General features: G+C 36.5%; 1 protein-coding gene across 4 annotated transcripts in view; it reads right to left on the bottom strand.

The window, feature by feature from the left end:
• Positions 1 to 4,876: 4,876 nt before the first annotated feature.
• Positions 4,877 to 23,326, bottom strand: part of SOS1 (SOS Ras/Rac guanine nucleotide exchange factor 1) — a 148,479-nt gene continuing 130,029 nt past the window's right edge. For 3 of the 4 annotated variants that reach the window (XM_045369465.3, XM_045369467.3, XM_074011935.1), the window contains 6 exons: positions 20,853 to 21,025; positions 20,522 to 20,638; positions 18,650 to 18,914; positions 12,578 to 12,622; positions 10,757 to 10,875; positions 4,877 to 9,634 (listed from right to left, as the gene is read on the bottom strand). In XM_045369465.3, coding sequence (XP_045225400.1) covers positions 9,143 to 9,634; positions 10,757 to 10,875; positions 12,578 to 12,622; positions 18,650 to 18,914; positions 20,522 to 20,638; positions 20,853 to 21,025 — 1,211 coding nt within the window. In that variant the 3' untranslated portion in view covers positions 4,877 to 9,142. The remainder of the gene's footprint in view (positions 9,635 to 10,756; positions 10,876 to 12,577; positions 12,623 to 18,649; positions 18,915 to 20,521; positions 20,639 to 20,852; positions 21,026 to 23,326) is intronic. The other variant, XM_045369466.3, reaches the window with a different exon arrangement.

Below are 23,326 nucleotides of genomic sequence, written 5' to 3'. Positions count from 1 at the left end.
GCCACCAGGCCTGTAATGTTATGTTGCATTACATTAAATAATGCATGGATGGAGCAGTGTGGAAAAGAACTTGACAATGACTACATCTGTGACCTCCAGCCCTCTGGAGAAGTGCACTTTACATAGGACCACAGATGTCTTTGAGAAGTATTTGGATTGATAATCAGAAAGAAGCACTCTACCAAAAGATGAAGTAGGTATTTTGTACAGGCTAGGAGCTGCAATAGGCCTTTTCTACAGCCTTGCGAGGTCAGTATATATAGGCCCAAGCAAGGACTGTCCTTCTCTGACTACAGAATTGGAGCCTTTGAGAACCAAGGATTTGTGGACCAATACTCTAGGGTTCTCCCCAGTGGGCTGTTTCATCCCATAAGAAATAGTTTATCTGGGACCTGAAACTAGAGCATCAGGGAAACTCTTTGAGCAGTGTTTTCTATAGCACCTCATGTCTCATTTCCTCACTGCCTTTAAGTCTTAACTAATACATCACCTCCATGAGGGCACTTGCAGAAAATGCAGATTCCTGGGCACCACCGCAGTCCCCCTGTGTTAGAATATCTGGAGGTGGGGTCCCGGATTCTGCATTTTTAAACTTTTAGGTTCGGGGTACATGTGCAGGGTTGTTATATGGTAAATTGTATGTCATGGGGGTTTGGTTTACAGATTATTTTTGTCACCTAGGTAATAAGCATAGGACCTGATAGGTAGTTTCCCAGAGGAATCTGCATTTTAATGCAGTCCTGCGAGTCATTTTCCCACTGAAATTTTAGAGATACCACCTATTAGACCAATAAATAGTACGATCTAGTATGTAAGTTTCAGCACTCAGATTCTATTCATAGATTGGATTTTAAAACAGAATAAAGAACTCATTGAGATACAGAAAACAAATTGTTCGTTGAAGCCCAGTGAGTATTTTTGTAGTCGTAATTATCTGTGACCTTTACTATCACACACAGTAAGATTCTGATTTAAGAATATACGTATGCACATCATTACTCTATAAATTGGTAAAATTGACTGTATATTCCAGATAACCAATTGCATGCACTTAGAAAAATGACAGATTTTTCTGCATCAAGTTGTATCATAAAATTAGGTCTAGTTTTCAGATTAAACTTTTTCTTGAAACATCACCATTGATAACTTTCTGCCTGAGCCTAGAAAAATAATGCTTTTGGTAAGGCTGGGATTCTCTTATCCTGAAGGTTCATTTGGATGTATGAGGGCAGCATTATCAGCATCTGAGCAGCCTGCTTTTTATAGTCTGTGGGCCAGTGAGTCTCAGCTGGTGGGGATGGGTTGGGAGGAAAGGAAGGGAGAGGTACAGTTTTTCAAATAGGGATATGGGTTAAAAGAAGGTTGAGAAAACTGATGGAGACCTATATATTTTAAGGGCATAAAATAGAAATTGATGTGTAACACTACAGCTGAGTTTTAAATATAGAACATAAAGGGATGAATTTAGGCAATGCTAAAAGTATCTTCGTGGGAGACTGTCAGATGTTCAAAATAATCACAACTTTTATTCCCAAACCAAGTAACTTTAAAATCTGTTGTTTTCCAAGAGCTTAGTATATACATAATCTTTAATGTCATCTAAACTTGTTCCTTATCTACAAAACAGAGATTTTTATTCCTTCTTGCCTCATTCCCTGAATTAGTAGCAGTAAATGCTCTTCTTACCAAGAAAACTGAATGTGTTGGATTTCGTCTCATGTATGTAAGCCTATCTATCTGAAGATATTAATAGGATCTACTGTAAAGGACTGTTGGTAGATACCATCTGTGCTTCTTTCTCTTCTCCTCATTATCACATTTTTCTTTTCAACTGGGACAAACCCTTCAGCATACAAACATGTTCTTATTTCTCCCATCTTTAAAGCAAAAGAAATCCTCTCTTGACGGTTCTAGCTATGCCCCAGTTTTCTGCTTCCCTTTCATAAAACTTCAAAGAGGAAACTTCTCCAGTTCCTCTCTTGCCACTCTTGATCAAACTAGGGCCCAGGCTTTTGCCCACACCACTGAACTGCTTGTGTCAAGATCACCAGTGACTTCCACATTGTCAAACAAAAGGTCCCTTCTCAGTCATCTTACTCTATCAAGTAGCATTTGACAGGCTGATCACGTCCTCCCATCTTAACTAGGCCTCAAAGACACAACATACTCCTGGTTTTCGTTTTTCTTCGCTGGGAGTTTCTTCTTGGTCTCCTTGCTGATTCCCCATCTCCACTCCCCACCTTTTTTTCTTCTTTTTTCTTTTTTAAATTTTTTTATTTTAGAGATAGGATCTCTGTGTTGCCCAGGCTGGAGTGCAGTGGCTACTCACAGGCACGATCATAGCTCACTGTAACCTCGAACTCCTGGGCTCAAGTGATCCTTTCGCCTCAGCCTCCAGAGTAGCTGGTGCTACCAGGCCTGGCTTGTCCCCCTTCTTTTAACATTAGAATCCCCCAGGGCTCTCCTTTGCTTAGAGCTCTTCTTTTTCTAGTCTATACGCAGTTCCTTTGTGATTTTATCCAGTCTGCTAGCTTTAATATCTTTATGAAAGTGACTCCCAATTTACTATCTTTAGCCTATTCTCCCAAACTCCAGACTAACATCTTCAACTGCCTCCTTGACATCTCTTAAGATGTCTAATATATTTATTGAACTTAGTGTGTCCAAGCCTGCTTCAGTCGTATGTTCCCCACCTCAGTTAATGGTAAATTTATCCTTCCAGTTGCTCTGGCAAAAACGTTGAAGTCATCTTTAACAATTCTGTTTTTCTTACACCTCACAGTCTATCAGCATATTGGCTGTCTTTCAAACATACCTAGGCCCTGACCTCTTCTTAGCACCTTCACTGCTATCACCCTGGTCCAAGCCATTTTCTATTGGGTAAGCCTCCCTGTTCCCACTATTTTATTCTCAACAGGGCAGCCAGAGTGCTCCTGTTAAAATGTAAATCAGATCTTGTCACTGGTTACTCTGCCACTAAGAAGTCAAAGTCATTACAAGGGCTTTTAAAGCCTTAAGTGAGCTCTGTCAAACCTCTGATGGCATCTCCTTCTATTCTGCCCACATTTATTCTTCTCCAGATACAAGCAGCGTCACTCTTCCTCACATACCAAGTATGCTCCTCCTGCCTCTGGGCTTTTCACTGGCTGTTCCCTGTGACTTGACATAGTCTTCTCCCAGATTTATGCATGTCTTGTTCCCCCACCTCTTCCAAGTCTATTAATGTCATCTCTATGAGGCAGGCTTCTGACCATCCCATTTAAATTTCACCTCCCCTGGACTCCACATTCCCAGTCACCATATCCTTTTTTGTTCATAAGTGAAAACATTCGAATGTATAATATACTTATTTTATTATGCTTACTACTTTTTATTGTCTGCATCTCCTCACTAGATTATAAACCCCATGATGACATATACTTTTGCCTGTTTTATTGCCATATTCCTAGTATCAGAATTGTACTTGGAAGAATAAATATTTGTTGAATGCTGAATAGTCAGATGGGCCCTTATCAAATGCCCTTATCAAATGCTTATAACCTAAGGTCACTCAGAACTAATTTAAGTGATGAAAAACAGCAAAGGAAGTCATATAGTAAAGAGTCAAATTATGAGGGCTTCAGGATAAGCAACCAACCTCTTAAAAGATACCTAAAAGCCAGTAAGCTTTGACAGTGCATCCCTCGTAACTTTAGTTAGCATTTACTAAGCACCTACTCTGTGAAAGACATGTGCTTTACACATATTACCTTTAAACCTCATAATAGACTCAAACAATAGATCTGTTAACCTCCTTGTATTGATGAGAAACAGATTAAATAACTTCTGCAAAGTCACTCATGTAATAAGAGTGGAACCAGAAGGTGAACACAGACATAATTCCAAAGCACCTGCTTGTTTCTATCACATTGATTCTTCCTTTTCTTGATGAGTTACTGAGGTAGAGAAATTAGCTTTTACATGGGCTATAGTTTTTCTTGCCTCCAGTAAGAATCAAGAGTCCCAAAATGTTAGAATGGCCATAAACCACTTTTTTGGAATTGTACTCTATATTGAAGCCGTCCATCCCTCTGGACACCATGTGCACCTATCAGCAAGAAGGCAGGCTTAACTATGGACTGTACCAAACAGACTGATCTGCGATGACCTAAGAGGATTAAAATAAGTGAAAAAGCACATCACCAGGTTATAGCTCAAAAGAAGTGACATTTCAAGAGAAAATTCAGAATCAAGTTTAATAAAAACATTATTTTCCTATAGCTATTAAATTGATTACCTAGAATATACTGGATAATTCATGCTTGGACTGCCACATGGCTAAGTCATCTCACTTCTCCAGGCCTCATCTACCTTAATTTTTACATCATGGGATTGGCCCTCTAAGGATTCATCAATTTTTACATCCTGTAGTTCACATTGAATGACAGTACATTTGCATCATTCTTTAGTTACAACCTTAAACTCATATTTTCATGCCAAGCCTAGAAAGAATTGCTAAAGGTCAGGCTACCTCATTCCAGCAGATCTCAGCAAAAGCTGCCTGTCAGGGAACGTGATATCTCAAAATTTCTTTTATGGAATACAAATGCCTTAGCACTCTGAAACTTCATCCAGGTGACACCCAAGGTCATTTTAAATTACTAATTTTCATCCCAAAGGCCTCCTACTCACTACAATCAGCAGATTTGACACAGAGGCAAATATGGAACTTCTTTTATCCTTTTATAACTAGATTCAGGAAAAAGTGCCTCCAAAGAAAGACCACAATAAAATGCAAAATATTTCTATATGGCATATATGAGCTAAATGAGAATCACTAATGATTTCAAAAATACTGCCCTCTAAAATAAATACATGCAAAAATAATACACTTGTGGGCTATGTAAGGCATTTTTCTTTATTATTTTTCAGTTTATCTTAGTAATGCCAGAAAAATAACAGCCGTTATTTTCACTTTAAATGCAAACCAAATACTGCTGCACACAGAGTACAAAGATTACCTATGAACATGGTTAGGTACAAAGGCCATATTAGATGTATAGACCACACTTTGTTCTTACATCAAAGTAAGACCGACAGAGCAATTTTTTTGACAATTATTTTAGCAAATAACCGTGCTACTAAACAAAGGCAAATACACATATATACACAAACACGTCTCAACTAAAATTATACATGTCACTTTGACAACCAAATTCTCTGGTGGTTTCACCAGATATTTGCACCCCAAAGTTCCCTGCCCAAATCCCGCCCCCAAATGCTGACTTGATCTGAAGAAAAAAATTAGAGATGTTCTTAATTAAAGGCACATTTGGCAGCTACTGAAAGTGGCATGCATCTGGCACAGGTGCGCTCTCCCTAAGCCACACCACATGTACCTTCCATCTGTTATGCATCTTGTTTCTTTGAGTGGTAGTCCAATGTGACCCACCGTTAGCTAACTTGCTTTATAATTCTGCAGCAATTGGCTACTTAATGCACTATTTTCATTAAAGGCAAAAGGGAAATTTGCTCACAGTCGACAGAAAATGCACTTTACGGTGTCAAAAATGGAAAATAAGGCATGGAATTTACTAAACAAGTTACAAGTGCTTTTGTTGTTTAGATTTATAATATAGATTTCATGCTTAAGTAGAGCTCAAAATATTTCATTGGCTCATGTATAAGGGATTATGAAATAATTTTAACAGTAATGAGATGTTTCAAAGAAGAAAAATATTGAATAAAGTCATCATGTTCCCTTATAAATAACTTTACTGCATAATTCTTTCAGCCAAACCAATATTAACCTTGTGATGTTTATTTACTGGTAAAGATTGATGTGCAATACAACAGGACCTATACTTGTGTAGTCACACAATATATGTTAAAAGAATAAGTAAACCTGTTCACAGCAGCAGAATACCAAGAAATAAATGGTTAAACTGTTTCTTTCTAAATCTGAAGGAACAAAAAGGTTTTCCTCAATATGTACAACATAATAAATTGGGACACTCCTCCTATTTTGCTGAGCCACTTAAAAATCTGAATCTAAGCTGTCATTAGAAGACAAACAATGAAATACAAGATTAAGCTAAACTTGAGAATTAAGATCATGACCATAAATACCAACTAATTTTTGGTTTACATAAGGTAATTTTTGATTTATGGAGGGAAAAAAACCTTTAAGAATTTAGAATCAGTATAGCCTCCAGCTGACATAGTAATTGTTCTCTGGGCTGTTGTTGACTGTAGTATTAGTGTGGCATGCTCTTTGTCAAATTCAGATCCATTAAAGCATCCTTGAGTTGTTAAGAGAATAGTAACCTACTAAACATAATTTGATGCCCAACAACCTTTAATTAAGCAAACTCTCAATGTATGCTTCCTGATAATGTGTAGTCTTAAAATACATCAGCCTTGAAATATTTTCATTTCTAAGAGAAATGTTCCACATTTTGGAATGTGGTTAACAAAAAGTCATGCTGCATTTACCCCCTTTGTAATGTCCAGGATTCAAAAGCAGAATTTTGTAATGATGCATTTATCTCCTCTGCCATTTCTGGTCCCTGATTAAATATATTTTCATTACTACAAGGATAAATTTGTCAACTAGTTAATGTTTCATATTGAGAGGAAGGCAAGGATACCGTTTTCTCACCTCCACCTAAGGGCATTCAATTGGAATTTTTCTAATCAGTTACCACTGCAGAAAATATTTTTACCCAAATGTCACAGTTCAGAATAAAATATCCTCCATCCACAATACATATAAAACTGTTGCACAGTGAAGTGGTCTCCTAGAACCATGGGGTAGAAGAATAGTTCCCTTTGGGAGAAATAAGATTAGAACTTCAAATTTGAGTTTTTCCTCTTTATAGACTAGATAGGTTGAAAAGGGGTTATCACCTTATTGAAGGCTAACACATTAGCCGAAGACATACTGAATGGGATCCAATGTGACTTTTACCAGGTTCTCATTTGGAATGGGCCTGGGGCAATTAAAAAGAGAAGTAATCCATGAGACATAAAAAGAGAAATCCTAGGGACAATGAGGCTGGCCCAGTAAAAAGTCCTGGGAGATTCTGGACTATGTATCATGATTAGTTGTAGTGGCACTAGTAAGTTGGCTTACATAAATACTGTTGAGTGGATGGTCTTAGGGACAGTTTGCATCCAAGAGGAGATTTGAAATTAAATTTTTAGGACACTTTCCAAAGAAGAAATATTTTATAAAGAGAAAAATGGCTACCATCATAGGAATGGTACAGATATTAAACAAAAAGGATTCAACTCTAACAAATAAATAAGAAAATAGGATAGACTGCTTAATGACGGTGCAGTTAACATACCTTCTGGTCTTAAAGGACTACATACTGTACTATCGTGATGTACATTTTGCGCTCTAATAAATATCATAGGAAATTATTAAAGTACTAGGTTCCCACCATGTTGCAGCACTTCTACAAATGTCTCTTAATAGCGTGGTTAACAGAATTGCTGAAATGTTGCTTCATTATTCAGAGGATACATGCAGATGCTGATGAACCAGATAACTCTCTAAGGATGGAATACTGCACATTTCACAGACATTATAGTGGAGATTAATAAAATGTTTTCTCTTCAACAAGGTGCATGCATTTCAGTCACAGTATTTGTTAGACTCAGAATAACAGTACATACGCTTTATGAATAATCCATATTATGATAGTAATGATGCAGGTAGATGTTCTGTCATGAATAGTTTTGATAAAGCAGAAAACCTCAAGCAAGGTAGAATGTTCAATAGAAACCTTAACACACTGTACACATGTTGCTTAGGAACTTAAAACTTACAAAGTTCTGCTTAAAAGATACCCATCCTATTCTAACCAAGTATCTTCCTATATGCCAAGCTGTGACTTTAGATCATTCTTTAAGATTAATACATATATCCAGAACTAGAAACCAAGGCGTACCACAAAACGTGCTTTTATGTTTAGTGTTTTTGTGTGTTTTTCAACTAAAAGAAATAAGAATCAACCATTTTCTTCATATAATAATTTAATATATGCCAGCCAAACAAAGTATTTGTATCTTTATTCAATTAAATTAAAACAGACCTGCCAGGTATATTATATAACATTCACTATATACATATGATTTAGGCAATGCAAGATAATTCTAGATATGCTGATTACTCAACTATGAGTAAAACATGAGCGGTGTCAGTGATGCCCAGCAAGTGCTCCTTTTCACATTGGGTGTCTGCATTTCCATGGTATGGTTAGAGGGATAGCTACGAGCCATGACATGGACTACCAGTAAACTTTTGTGGGAGAAGGAGGGAAAATGACAATCTAGCATAGATTAACAGTCTCCTAAATGCAAATAGAATACTTGACAGTTATGTTTTTTTAAAAAGTTCTTCTGTCATGTTAATGACACAAAACTTCTTTTTTGAAGGCAACACCACCACATTTTGTTTGGGTGTGTGGGGACAGGTGGGGAATGCTCTTAAAATTGGTATAATTATTCCTAAAACAACAACAACAACAAAAAAGTACCTCTTTGGTGAAGCCTCGGTACCCATTCAGTTCACCGTAATAATCTGTAAACAGGACTGTAGTACAGTGCCGGGCCTTGATTTCAACAAGGTCAGGTACCACAGCCTTTCCTCACAGTCCTTTGAGTGATTTTTAAGAAAATATTCTGAAGTAGAAGAGTAAAGCAAAGGAAAACAAAGGAAGATATTAAGATCCCTGTTTACATTTTTTTTTAAAAGTGCATAATTTGAATTACAAAACCTGTCATCATGTGGGCCTGCTGGACACTAGACTGTGTTTTCCATCCCTTTAATGATCACTTCACAAAAGATCACTTCACAAACACTTCCCAAAAAGAGGACTCCTGCCTATTGGCCAGAAAAAGTCCCTTTATGATTTTCAGGTGCAATCAGTTGTCCAATTCCTCTAGGTCAGTCTTTCCATATTCTAAACTGGAATACCATTTCCATGTTATAATTACATCTAGGTTAAAATTCATTGTCTTATACTGCATCTTGAAGAAGAGTCGTTAGTGTTTGGAGTTCTCATTTTAACTCCTCAGTGCTGGCACGTTCAGTGCATCCATTGCCAGCAATGGATTTGGGGCCAGGAAAATATACATCCCAGTACAGAGGAACTCAAGAAGAATGGGCATTCTCCAACAGTGGTGGTCCATCTCTGTGCATGGATGGGTGTGTGTGCTCCCTTTTGTAAGTTTTTGGAGGGAGTTTAGGGATATGTTGAGAAGTGCTTTGTCGTGGAGGAACAGGCGGCCCAGCAATGGAATGAAGGTCCACTTCTTGTGTCAATGGTGGTGATGGCAGATGCCTTCTTGTGCCGTGAGGAGAAGGTGTTTGAGGAGGAGGTGGTGTAAAGGGGGATGGGCTGTTTGGGAAGAAGGCATTGCCATGGTCACTTTTTTTGCCCAAAGGGGGAGGTTGGAGATGTAGTGGTGAGCTTGAGAAAACATCAGGTGTCCTCACAGGTTCTCGTGGTGGTAATAAGGGAGGGCTTTCAGGAGGGTCTGAGATAGAGGTCCGGTCTGATATTGAATATCGTGGTGAATAGGCTTTTGATGTGGGTTGCCTAGGAGGAATGGCTGGGGGGCTGTCCAAATGCTTAGACATAATCTAACAAATGAAAAGAAGAATAAAATACACATTTATTAATAAATTTATGAAGTATCATGACTATAAGAATTAAGTTGGGGTTTTCAAACATGCTATTGGCAGGATGCTAAGTGTGGAACAGGGAGTTTTGCCGTATGTTTCCTTTGTAATTAAAAAAATTTTTTTTGAGACAAGGCCTTGCTCTATTGCCCAGACTGGAGTACAGTGGTGCAATCATGGCTCACTGTAGCCTCAACTTCCTGGGCTCAAGTGATCCCCCGACCTCAGCATCCCAAGCAGCAAGGACCACCATGGCTGGCTAATTTTTTCATTTTTTGTAGTCAAGGTCTTGCTCTGTTGCCAAGGCTGGCATGTGTTTTAAATGGAAGGTTCTGCCAATTCATAGAAAAAAAAAGTTTGCCAAAGTTTTTACTTAAATTTTTTTCCTCAAAATTTTGTTGTTTGCTACTGCTTACTGACTTAGCTTATCAATCAAAGATCATTTCTAATTTAGCATAAATTGCCTATTTTATAATTTTAAATTAACTATATTAACATTCATGAAGTTGTACAAAGAGTGTCTTGACTTACCCTGGTGCTCTGCACTCTGGACAGCTTAAGAACTAATGCGTTAAGTTAACAGCTGGCCCCCCCGCCAAAAAAAGTAGGTAGAAATAGCTATTTTGAGCCTTTAGGGTCTCTTCCAAACCCAGAATTTTCATGAAAACTCCATTTAAAAGTATGTCAGATTTACTATTAAGGGCTCAGATAAGTAAATTTTAGCATATGTCAAGATACAGTTTGACTTATAATGTGTCTTCATACAAAGCTTCAGGACTATGTTTTTAAAGAACTGCTTGAAACCAAATTTCTCTTACTTTATAGATTAAAACATTTTTTTTTTCTGAAAATAACCATAGCCTTAGGTTTACAAGGGTCTTGAATGCATACCAAAAAACTACCTTCAGAAGAAAAGAAACATTACTGCATGCTAAATCTATATGTAATCCTTATTTAAACTATTAAGCCTATATACTCTGAAATGTTAACTTATTCCAGTGAGAACTAAACTAGACATAAGCCGTTTATTATAATGTAACTGTAATGATTCCAATTTCTACATAACAAGATTTCTTACTTTACCTTAGATGGTGAAGATTCTGCTGGGGCAGATTCTGGTCGTCTTCGTGGAGGAACAGGAGGAGGGACAGGCACTTCATCAGTGCCTTTGGTTAAACTTATAGATGATACAGAAGCAGATCCTGTAGGATGTTAAATTTTTAAGAAAAAATTCACAGGAATTTTATTTCATTTATTTATCTTGAAAAGTCTTAGCTGGAAATTGCTTATGATTAAAAGTAATGTGTAGAAATACCAAAAGCAGTTCAGTAAACCAATACCCAATAGTATTTCATTAAAGCAAACTGCCATAAAAGCATGCAGACATTTTTTAGCAGAATATTTAGAAAAAAGCTGCCTAAGGTATTCTGTTATTTTGCCTGAACAAAATAACATTCCTGTGGTTACTCTATTATTGAAATTTTTAATTGGGTCTGATTCTTAGATGTCTGGGAGACAATGAGCTACTGAAAATCTTTGGAATGGTAATTTTTAGACTCTATACTGGGTTCATTTTTTTCTTTGATTTTATTAGAATTTATAGAACTTCCCCACCTTACTGGATAGTCCCTGGGAATAGAGTTTGTGCTCTTAACCACTCTCTCCAATGTCTCTCCCTAGCATTTCTCTCAAAGGATGCAAGGGAAAGAATTATAGTGTCTAGGTGAGGGGCCTCTCCTTATTTTGTTTAGTTATAGGCTCTCCTTTGCCTGTAAGCAAAAAGAGGCTCATTATACTCTAAATCCAAATACTTTTAACGGTGATGGCACTATTCAAGACAATGGAGGCAGCCCTGACAATGAAAGCAGAAATTACACCAAAATCTAGTGAATCTGATTTAAGAATAAGTTGGTGAAATGGCACAAAAAGGTAAGTAAAGCTACTAATTGGAACCTCTCTTACAGACATTTATGGTTAACAAGAACATAAGGTAGGCATATAAATTTACACTTCGGAAAACAACACTTAGGTTAGTTGTTAGTTGATACCCACTATAAAAAAAGATGTGAAAAAAATAAACCATCATTCAAAATTATACTTGGCAGTTTTTTTCCCTTTAAGCATTAAGCTTTTTATTTTGTCATATGTTGTAACAATATAGAACTTAAAAAGAGTAGTTTGTGTACTGATATTATTCAAATGATCAACATTTTGATCACCTACCTTTTTTCTTAAGAATATACAGTTAATTCAGCTTGTAACTAGTATTTTCCACTGTATACATTTTGAAATTACTTGTATGAAAGGATAGCAAAAAAAAAAAAAAATTAATTAGCTTAAAATAATTAAAATAGTGGAATTTAGTGAATTTAGTTGGAATTTAGTTTACCTTAAAATTAAAATGGAACTTTATTTTATCAGTATTTAGGCTATACTTTGAATAATTACAATTATAAGAAAGTTCTTCTAAAGTCAAAAACAGTTGTTTATAATCTGTCTGGCCATCAGGCTAAGTATATTTTGTGATTTAGAAACTGCATAGCTGCCAGCATTCCCATACGCGCATGCATGCTCTTGCTTTTTTTTTTTTTTTTCAGAGTTGAGCATTAAAATATATTTAGAACTCTATAGTTGGAAAAAAGAAATGGTTAAATGTGGAAGCCACTTATTTACTATGTTCTTTTAAGAGAGAAACAAGGTTTTATAAAAAGCATGAAAAATATATAAATTTAAGCAAATCACTTATGATCAAAAGATAGCACAAGTGAAGGCCTCACTTCTAGGACGTTGCAAGCAAGGTACCAATGCTGCCAGGCCCAAGAAGAGTTTAGCAGGAAAGGGTACACTCGGTTTGATTTTTAAAGCCAAAGCAAGAATTATGAGTCTTAAACCAAATATACTAACTTGGGCCATGGGGCAGTGTAACTTGGATAAAGACGGTATCATTGCCTGTGAAAGGAAACAAGAAAAAGTAGATTTTTTTTCTTTCATTGATATGTTCAACTCATCTGCAAAAATTTGTATTATGATGAAAATGTTGTCATTCTAGTTTGAAAGAATGCTGTAACAGTTTATAGTAAAACCTCATTACTACTTTTGAGAAGAAAAAACTGCTATCATATTGGGAATTTAAAAGATTCCTTTTAGCTTTACTTGATTTCATAATTATTAAATGAAAAACATTCATGAAAAAAAAATCCTATATTACTGAAAGACTTTTTCAAATGTAGAAACCCAATTCAAGCAAAAAGTTCAGCTGGATGTATATAAATATGCCATTTACTAAAGCTTATTTTGAAAAGTCAAACTTGTGAAACAAGTAATAAATTTATTTTATATAAGTTGAAAAATAAAGTTACTAATTATATGTCTTTCAAAAATGTTCTTGGGGTGTACAACAGTCTCATCACAAAATAACTAGCACTTTGGATATAAAACAAGCTTGAAAGTGATATAGGGTTTTTCCTTTTATAGCCATAAACATTTTTTTTTAAGTCATTAAACATTTGGTGCCTAGACTCATTTTACATAGGAAATTCTGATAAATTTAAATTTAGAAAGTCAAATTTCAACAATATTAATTATTTTAAGAAAAAAATCGAAAATCAAAAGCGAAAGCCCAAGAGCATCGAAGTAGGAAAATTGAGACAAAAGGCTAAATGATTTATAGTGATTCTAAATCAATATAAGCGTTTCTGTTACACTGTCTCATATTAACAACATATGGAACAGATAACGTTATAACATCCAAGAGACTAAAATAATACTAGACTGTGCCGATTTTTTAAAACTTCAGATTTCTTTTTTCTTTTTTTGCACAATAGGCAATCCCTCACATAATTTGGAACATTAAGTTTATTCAAGCATATTTGGTCAGAAGGAGGATAATCTCACATTCCACATTTAGCTGGCATGACTTCTGTTAACTTGTTTATATAGATACGGTAGTCTGATTTTCTAGGCAGCCCTAATTTCAAATAATCTATTCCATTATTTAATTTCCATATATACTGATATTTATTTGGAACCTGTGATTCCTAAGTGTAGCAATCCAGCTAATTCTAATACTACCTTTCAGAAGATTAAAATTAATTTTTATACTCTGAAATTACATGAAGCTGTTGCTCTGCCAGTGATTTTCTTCCCTGTTAGCCACCTATAATTGAAGACTGCCTGGTTGTAAAAGGGAGCCAGAGATCTGATGTAATAGAGATTAAAGGAGTATCTAGCGCTAGCGTTTACCCACTTATGTATGTCCCACTTTTCTTGGAAAAGAAAATCTCCTGGAGATATGCCTCAAGAACATGATAGTACACTTAATACAATACAGGAATAGGAGTAAAATCAAAACACAAAGCTCATGATTGTTAAAACTGTAGTCTTTCTGAAAAAATAATTATACATATGCATGCACACTTGTGTACACAGATGTAAACTTGGCTTTGAGTATATATATATAGCACAGGCTTAGACTCATGCATTTGGTAAATTTAGGGCACTAGTTGTTTGGTCTTATTGCCTGGAAAATACTATAAAAATTCTTTTAGAATTTTACATGCTCTAATCAAGAAATATATGCTAGAAATTCTTGTCAGATACTGAGCAAATTTACTGATAATGACTTAGGAGTGAAATCTAATTAATTTAAAAAACACTATTAATTTATTAAGCATAATCCCAGATGACAAATGGTCCTCAATCTTAGCTGTACGTTAGAATCCTATGGGAAGTTTTTAAAAAATACTGATACCAAGTACCAATGCCAGTCTAGTGTAGGCTGGGCCTACATTTTTTTTTTTTTTTTTTTTTTTGAGACAGAGTCTCGCTCTGTCGCCCAGGCTGGAATACAGTGGCCGGATCTCAGCTCACTGCAAGCTCTGCCTCCTGGGTTTACGCCATTCTCCTGCCTCAGCCTCCCGAGTAGCTGGGACTACAGGCGCCCGCCATCACGCCCGGCTAGTTTTTTGTATTTTTTAGTAGAGATAGGGTTTCACTGTGTTAGCCAGGATGGTCTCGATCTCCTGACCTCATGATCCGCCTGTCTCGGCCTCCCAAAGTGCTGGGATTACAGGCTTGAGCCACCGCGCCTGACCCATATTTTTTTTAAGCTCCTCAACAGATTATATTATACAGTCAGGGTTGAAACCACTCTTAAAGATACTCCCCAGTTTATAAAGGAGTCATTCTTGATAGAAACAAGCATTTTCCTATAGGAAAAAAAAAAGGTATAATAGATAACTTCTTAAACTCACAAAAGCCTGGTAAATGCAAATATATTTGGGATTAGAAACTCATCACCTTACACCAATCTTCCAGGAGGAAAAGCCTTGTGTATCAGCTTGACATACTTGTAATACATTCTTTTTGTTGTTAAAGAGTCCCCTAAGGGGTAGAGATAGAGAAGTCAGACTTCTGACTCCCTTTTATGACCAGGCAATCTTCAAACAGGAAGGTAACAAGAGCATTTCATCATTTTCTCCTCTCTATTACAGCAGCAGAAACAAGTAGTGAGCCAGTGGTCTTTTCTCTTTTCCCAGCAACTGTCATCATTACCTCAAAGGTGGACCTGGCCAGGGCAAGGTGTGGAATAGGGCTTTGAATGTATATGTGGTAGCACTAAGTATGTGGCCACTTCTCTGCCGTGTCTTTACCACAACGCTTTCCATGACCACTCTTGCCCATTCTGAGGTCATCTTTCTATAAGCCTCTCCAGTATTTATGTCTTCATCACATTTTTAGCATTTAACTGTGAATCTCTTTGTACTATGATTATTTTTAATCTCTCAGTAAGACTGCAAGCTTTCCCATGAAGACGTGTAAGTGTTTAGCAAGGAGTAAGATATGCAGCAGATACTGGCTGAAAGAATAATTATAGGTTTAAAAGTAGATTATTTTGGGAAAAAACCATAAGAGTAAAAAAAGAATAGTATTATAACTGATAAAACAAAATTCTAGTCAAACTTTGCCGTTTGAATAACTTAAACAATGGAACTTTGTACTGCTTTGTATTGAGTAGAATATGTTGGGATGACATATGACTGCAGTCAAGGCAGTTCTTTTCTGCCAGGCCCTGAGGGAAACAAGGAAGTAGGTATTCACTCTGGTGGCAAACCAGTGGGTAGCAAGTTGGAGGCTCTGGGTGATCCTCTGGCACTGGCAGATCTATTAGGCCAAAGTGAAGACAAAAGCATGTGGAGGAGACCTTTAATACACCAAGGCAGCTGACAGGTTTTAAGTAAGGGATGAGCAGAACACATGGGTGACTTTATATTATGCTGGTTATTTGATTTCAAAATCAGTTATTTTCAGTTTTTAACCAAAAACAAAGGGAGTAGTAATAGGGTTTTTCTTTATCATAAACAGAGAGAAATTGAGAAAACCCTCAAGTCTCAGATTACAAAGCCTAACTCCTGAAACAATGTTTTCTCCAGCTGTCAAGCTGTTAAAATTAATACTGTTAACTTAATACTATTATAACCATAACAAAGCAGGATCCAGAGCACTGCATTCTAGAATGATTTCTTCTTCGCTGTTTAGCTAGTCATTTAACGATTCAGCACTAGTAGAGAATTTAATATGCTCATCTCCTGTTTTTCCACCACTTTCATTTTTAGCTACTTAAACAAAGAGAAGTAGAATTTGCAATTGATGGCTTTTATGTGGCTTCAATAATTCACTTATTTGAGAATCCTTAATGATGTAGACCTATAGCTGTCTGCTCTAGGGGAAAAATCCTGCAGTTAAATGGGTCAGAATAAATAATGATTTTTAAGTCAGATATACTGAAAAGGTGCTGGTTTCATTTCATTACTTAATTTAGGGGGTTGGCAAGTTGGGGAGAATAAATGGGAATCTTTTTTTACTTGGTGTCTATTTGAACTTATCAAATATATCTGACAGCTTACTATGTGTGTCACATGACTCCATGGCAGGGCACAGTGGCTCGTCTATAATCCCAGCACTTTGGAAGGTTAAGGCAGGAGGTTTGTTTGAGGCCAGAAGTTTGAGATCAGCTTTGGCAACACAGCGAGACCCTATCTCTACCAAAAATTTTATAAAATTAAAAAAAAAAAATGACTCCATGACTTTCAGTCACCAAATAATGCCAAGTCATAGTATTCTCAAGACAAATCCACTTTATTTATTTTGAGACAGGGTCTCATTCTGTTGCCCAGGCTGGAGTGCAGTGGCATGATCACAGCTCACTGCAGCCTCAAACTCTTGGGCTCAAGTGATCCTCCCACTTCAGCCTCCCAAGTAGCTGGGACTACAGGTGTATGCCACCACTCGCAGCTAATTTTTTTATTTTTTAGGAGAGATGGGGTCTCGCTGTGTTGCCCAGGCTGATCTCAAAGTCCTGGCCTCAAGTGATTTTCCCACCTTGGCCTTCCAAAGTGTTGAGATTACAGGTGTGAGCCACCATGCCCAGCCCAAATATACTTTAGATGGCCCAAAGACAACAAAGACTACTGGGTAACTACAAATGTATGTATACTACAGGAATAAACAAATAGGATTCTGGACCACATTTCGAAATAATACACTACCAAAGAATTATTTTAAGTATATTTTTAGTTACATTTCTTCCAACTGAGAGAATCTTAAAAATCAAATTTGACCCCCAGAAGGCACAGAAAAAGTATTTTATCTTAAATCAGAAAGCTAATTAGCAGAGTGGGATGACAAACCAGAAATTCTAACTTTGAGGTTAGTGCTTCTCCACCTCCTCCCCCATAATAATGTCATGCTGCCTCTAGTATTAGATTCTAGTATGTCAAATATTAGGGGGAACTTGATTAGCACATCGAGCTGAGACAGCCAACGGCAAGAGCATGTGGAAATGGTCATGGTGATCTAGATTGAAAAGGTAGCCTTTCAAAAGATGACCTGTATAGTCTGGCAACCACTAGCCACATGTGATTACTGAGCATCTGATTGTGGCTTGTCTGAACTGCGATGTGCTGTAAGTGTAAAATGCACACTGGATTTTAAAGATTTGGAACAAAAAAAGGGAATGTAAAATATCTCAATCATAAATTTTTATATTGATTTCATGTTGACATGACTATTTCTGATATGCTGGGTTAAATAAAATGTATTAAAGTCATTTTTGCTTTTTCTAATGTGGCTACTAGACATCTGAAGTTATACATGTGGCTCACATATTTCTACAGAATAGTGCTGGTTTAGAAATAAGAGGTGGATAAGCAGTAGTGTGCAGTCTGTGAGATTTGTTTTGCTGCACTGAAAAGCATAGACAGTGTATTAGCAACCAATATATACCATTAGGGGACCACTGGGTAGACAAAAAGGGCTTAAATCTGATACATTACAAAATTAAAAGCTACTAAAGAATTTGGTGGGGAGTAGATGGTGTACCCTGGCTAGTATTCAAATACATGTTAAGTATCCTTTATCTGAAATGCTTGGGACCAAAAGTGTTTTGGATTTCAGAATATTACATCATACTTACTGGTTTAGCATGCCTAATCGAAAAATCTGAAATCTTCTAATGAGCATTTCCTTTCATCGTCATGTTGACACTCAAAAAGTTTTGGGTTTTAGAACATTTTGGATTTTGGATTAGGGACATTCAGCCTGTATAATAATTTTGGAGCCAGGCAGCATTTGAAACATGGGACTAAAATTACTTGCAGATTTTAAGAGTGATCTTAGTTTCCTCTGGATAAGAGGAATGCATTTGCAAAGCTCAAATGAAATTTAAGCTGCCAATTTTACCACTAGGCCTTTCATTAAAGTATAATAAATTTAAAGAGGGCTGTTCCAGCAGATTTTTAAGAAGTTTCAAGTTGGTGGAGCTTAGAATTTGTCTTATATTTTTATAATGTTATCTTTTGAAAAGGCATTTGACTCATCTACAAGTTCACACATACACAAAAATAACAAATTGTTTTTTACCTCTAGCATGTATAATACTAACAAATACCTTAATGCACTTAGAATTTTTGCACCTACTTGAGTGAAAAGGGCTCGAATGATCGGAATCAAATACACTGCAAACATCTGTGGTACTGGAAGCACCAGAAGCAGGCGGAGGTGTTAACGGTGTTCTTGGAGAATTTGGTGCAGATGCTGTACTTTCTGTTTCACTTTCAGGGATCCTACTATAACTAATTTTCCTTGGCTCCTGCTGCAGAGGTGTGGGATGCCTCATGGTACCTGGTCTTGGGTTTGATGGACGAACACCAGGAGATTTTAGGGGATAGCTATATTTTTTTGGCTGTAGACATATCAAAAGAAACACAATACTTTAAATACTGTAGTAGAAAGGAAGGTTTTTCTATATGTGCCTGGTAAAATTCAGCTAATATATAGGAAAATCATAATTCACTAATAAGGACATAATTATTCAAATAAAAGTAGAAAATTTAAAGCGTTAACATTCTATTTTGCTAAAGCCCTGGGTATCTAAATTGTTAAAGAATGCATTTCTTTAAATAACTAAGTTTTAGTCCTATAAATACTAGAGTATTTGTTATTTTAATATATTTGGGTGGAAGTTTTTCTAAAATGTACTGTGTATTTCCCTGGTTTTTAAAAGAGACTATTTTGAGCAAATTTAACTTTGCTGAAAAGCCAGGATTATCACTGTGAATTACAATACCTTCCTATTCTGTAATACAGTGATGCCATCAGGACCATTTGAGATACTTACAAATGCATTAAATTGCCCAATTTTCATTTGTGTATATGTATGTATGTTCTATTGCATTTTCCTTGCAATAAAACTCATTTCTCAGTGCTGTATCAGAGTGCTTCGTTGGAGCAGATTATATACCTATTTCTCATTTTCTATTTTTAATCCAGCTTATTAAAAACTGAACAAGGGCTTCAGAAATGTTGCTGTCAGGCAATTGCATACACTTTAATTAAAAGACATTATGTGATTTATCTTGGTCACTTAGAAGCCATCTATGTTTAATTCAGGATTCTTGACTTTTTTTTTTTTTTTTTTTTTGAGACGAGTCTTGCTCTGTCTCCCAGGCTGGAGCTGGACAGCCGTGGCACGATCTTGGCTCACTGCAACCTCTGCCTCCCGGGTTCAAGTGATTCTTCTGCCTCAGCCTCCCAAGTGGCTGGGACTGTAGGCACTCGCCACCATGCTCGGCTAAGTTTTGTACTTCATTAGAGACAGGGTTTTCACCATGTTGGCCAGGTTGGTCTCAAACTCCTGACCTCAGGTGATCCACCCACCTCGGCTTCCCAAAGTGTTGGGATTACAGGCACGAGCCACCGCACCTGGCAGACTTTTGACTTTTTTATGAACAAGAGAGTACACAGTCAAATCAGTGAGTTTGTGATTCTGTACATAAATTTGGCTGGGCATTGACAAATAATGAAAAACAATGGAAACTTTATTTTCCCAAGAAAGTATTGTTAGCAAAACTTGGTATTTTATGGCTAATGATTCATGGTTGAAAGTTGTAATAAGTCATTACTTTTAAAATGTCATAAGTAGATATATTTGTTATAAGTGAATTCATATAAATTCATTAAATTTCCTGTCTTTAAAATCTTAAATAACATTTTTTTGGGTAAAAAAATTAAAAACATATAATATTTGATCAATTTCATCATCTTTAATATCAGGATTTACTCAAATTAATATTAACATTCATTTATTTAGAAACAAGTGGGATGCTCCTGGACATAATTATTAAGTACTTTTTCATTACTTTTAACTATCACATGTATACTTCATCCCTGAATACCTTTATGGAAAACTAATCTATATAACACATACGGTAGTAATGATATCACCAGATGTAGATGACAACTGAAAAAAGTATTTAACTGTAAAATAAATATGAATATGCAAATGCTTACAAATCTTGGGAGAGGCTTAGGGTTTCGTGGTTCTATTTCTAGGGATTTGTTGAAAAGATAATCTGTAAATTCTTTTTCCATGCTGTTTCCCATCGGATTCAAGTTTTCAAAGAATCTCTAAAATAAATGCAAAGAAAAAAATATTAATATTAAAAATTATAAATTCAGTTTGAAATTCATGGAAAGTTAAGAAAACATTTAATACAAGTAAATTTGAATTATTTCTTTTAAGGTTTAGTTTACTTTTTCTCCCCTATAAAATAAACCTGCCTTTTATTAGGTAGTTTATAAACTTAATCAGAAGTACGAATCTTTAAATAATTCAACTTACTTTGATATCTGATTCTACTCGTAAACAGTAAGGCTGATTTTGGTACTGCTGGATCTCTCCTGTTATTTCTGCTACTTTCCTCCTTTTGCTAAAGTTTATAAGCTCTTTTCCATGTCTTTTTAGGACCTCAGGGTTGCCTTCTTCTGTTTTCAAGATATTAGTGAGATAAATTCCTAGAAGATATAAAGGAATGATTTCAAGGATAAAGAAGGAAAATGCAAGTTTTTTTCCTGTTTCATTAATTGTGGGTATTACACTGTACCATCTCAATTGCCATAACAAAAGAACCAAGGCTCAGATTTCCATGATATGAAAAACAGCAGCTTAAGAGAAAGTATCTGTGAAAGACTTAAATTTTATAAACATCCAAGAAAAAGGGAGGGAGGCCAAGTTTAATAAAATTAATAGATTTGTTAGGAAGAATAATCAATCTGACATACCCCCTCCAAACCATTGTTATTTGCTATAAATCAGTTTTATTAAAGGAACTTTAAGAATAACTTCGTCACTAATGACACATAATTTTTGGCAAACAGGAAAAATACTAAATTCAGAGGATCATAGCTTCTGCTTAGTCAGCTCTGAGGGCCCCACAAGAGGTTGTTATGATTTGCAATTGAGAAGTAGTACTATTTGGATAGGCTTATTCATGGAAATGTGGAAGGTTTTGCAAGCCTGTCAAATGCAGGACTGCATACAATTTATGTAAATTCTGGTCTTCAGTAGTTTCTAGACTTTGTGGCAACCTGGTAATTGATTTCCTGTTTCCCCATCACTACAGTTGTACACTGGACGAGGAGGAGAATGAACAAAATAACAGGCACTTTCTCTTCTAGCATAAAGGCTCTGGAACCAGTTCTGCTGCTTTCTTTGTGTGTGATCTTATTAGTACTTTTTTATATTTTATATTTTTTATTTTTTGAGATGGAGTCTCACTCTGTCTCCCAGGCTAGAGTGCAATGGCACAATCTTGGTTCACTGCAATCTCCGTTTCCTGGGTTCAAGTGATTCTCCTGTCTCAGCCTCCCGAGTAGCTGGGATTACAGGCATGTGCCACCACACCCAGCTAATTTTTGTATTTTTAGTAGAGATGGGGTTTCACCATGTTGGCCAGGCTGGTCTGGAACTCCTGACCTCAGGTGATCCACTCACCTCGGCCTCCCAAAGTGCTGGGATTATAGGCATGAGTCACACGACCAGCCTGTGTGTGTGATCTTGTGCAAATTGCTTAATTAGTCTCTCTGTGCCTGTTTTTCTCATCTGTAAAGTGAGGACGGGAGAGTTGCTGTGAGAAACAAATGAGTGAATGTATGTATGAGCTTAGAATAGAGCCTGACAAAAGTTAAGTATTAATTAGCCATGGTTGTGATTGTTGATGCTGTTGTTGCATCTTGCCCTAATATTACGCTTCTACCTTTTCCCCTAAAGTACTGATTATTATGCTTTGGGGAGAAAAAAGGAGTGTGAATATCTGAGTTCGTTCACTCCCCACACATGTAGGGATTCTCTGCTGTAAGCCAGTCCTGCATTAGGTACTGCAGGTACAAAGATGAGGAAGACCTCCAGCAGTCCAGTGCTTAAGGAGTTCCTGACCTCAGGGATCCAGAGCTTTGAACTGTTGGCTACTACAGTATAATTTGCTAAGTGCTACATACTAGGAGGTGCTATATTAGTAGTAATGCATAAGATGCTATGAGAGCAAAAAGGAGGCATTCTGTCTTGAGCTGGGAGAATTAGAAAAAGCAACACAGATGAGATAATGCTTAGAATAAGTCTCAAAAAATGAGAAGTGTAATGAGTAGAATAAGATAGAAGAGCAGTCTAAGCAAAGCAGCAATGTGTATAAAGGCACTGATTCATGATGAAGCTTGCTTGAAAGACATATATAGAGATAATTTGCTCTTTAGTATGGCCAGACCACAGGGGTTTGGTGTGTGGGGTAGAGAAAGAGTGGCAGGGTATGAGGATAGACATAGGCAAGGGCTGGGTTTGTACTTCAAAATGCTTTTGTAGTAGAGGCATACCCAGAAATCTTTGGCCACATCCTTGGAAGGATCCAAATCAATATTGAACAGATCAGCAATAATGAAATCTAACTGACATCAATGCCTGTTTGGTTTTTAAAAGGATCCAGTTATTAACTGCGTTAGTTACTTGGTTATTTCTCAGCACCTAGGCTATGCGTGATGATACATTCATTAAGACAAAGTGACTGTATGTTCTAGTAAGCACAGGCTTTTTTATTTTCACATCTGCCTGTCATTTGGCTTTTACTTTCAGCCATTTGTACTCTCCTCTACACAAGTTGCATGATCCACTCAGCTCAGTGTTCAGTCTGACAAACATGTCCATAAGAATATGCGTTTCAATGGCAGCCCAAATCAACCTTGGTCACAAACTGATGGCCCATCTGTGAAGAGTTGTAGGTATTAGCACTGGGACTGGGTCATGAAGTGCCTTTTGTTAAATAGCTT

Source organism: Macaca fascicularis, chromosome 13 (genome assembly GCF_037993035.2).
Source record: "Macaca fascicularis isolate 582-1 chromosome 13, T2T-MFA8v1.1".
NCBI classification, from domain to species: Eukaryota; Metazoa; Chordata; class Mammalia; order Primates; family Cercopithecidae; genus Macaca; species Macaca fascicularis.
The sequence above is the reverse complement of the archived record's forward strand: the minus strand, read 5'-3'. Positions and strand labels throughout refer to the sequence as shown.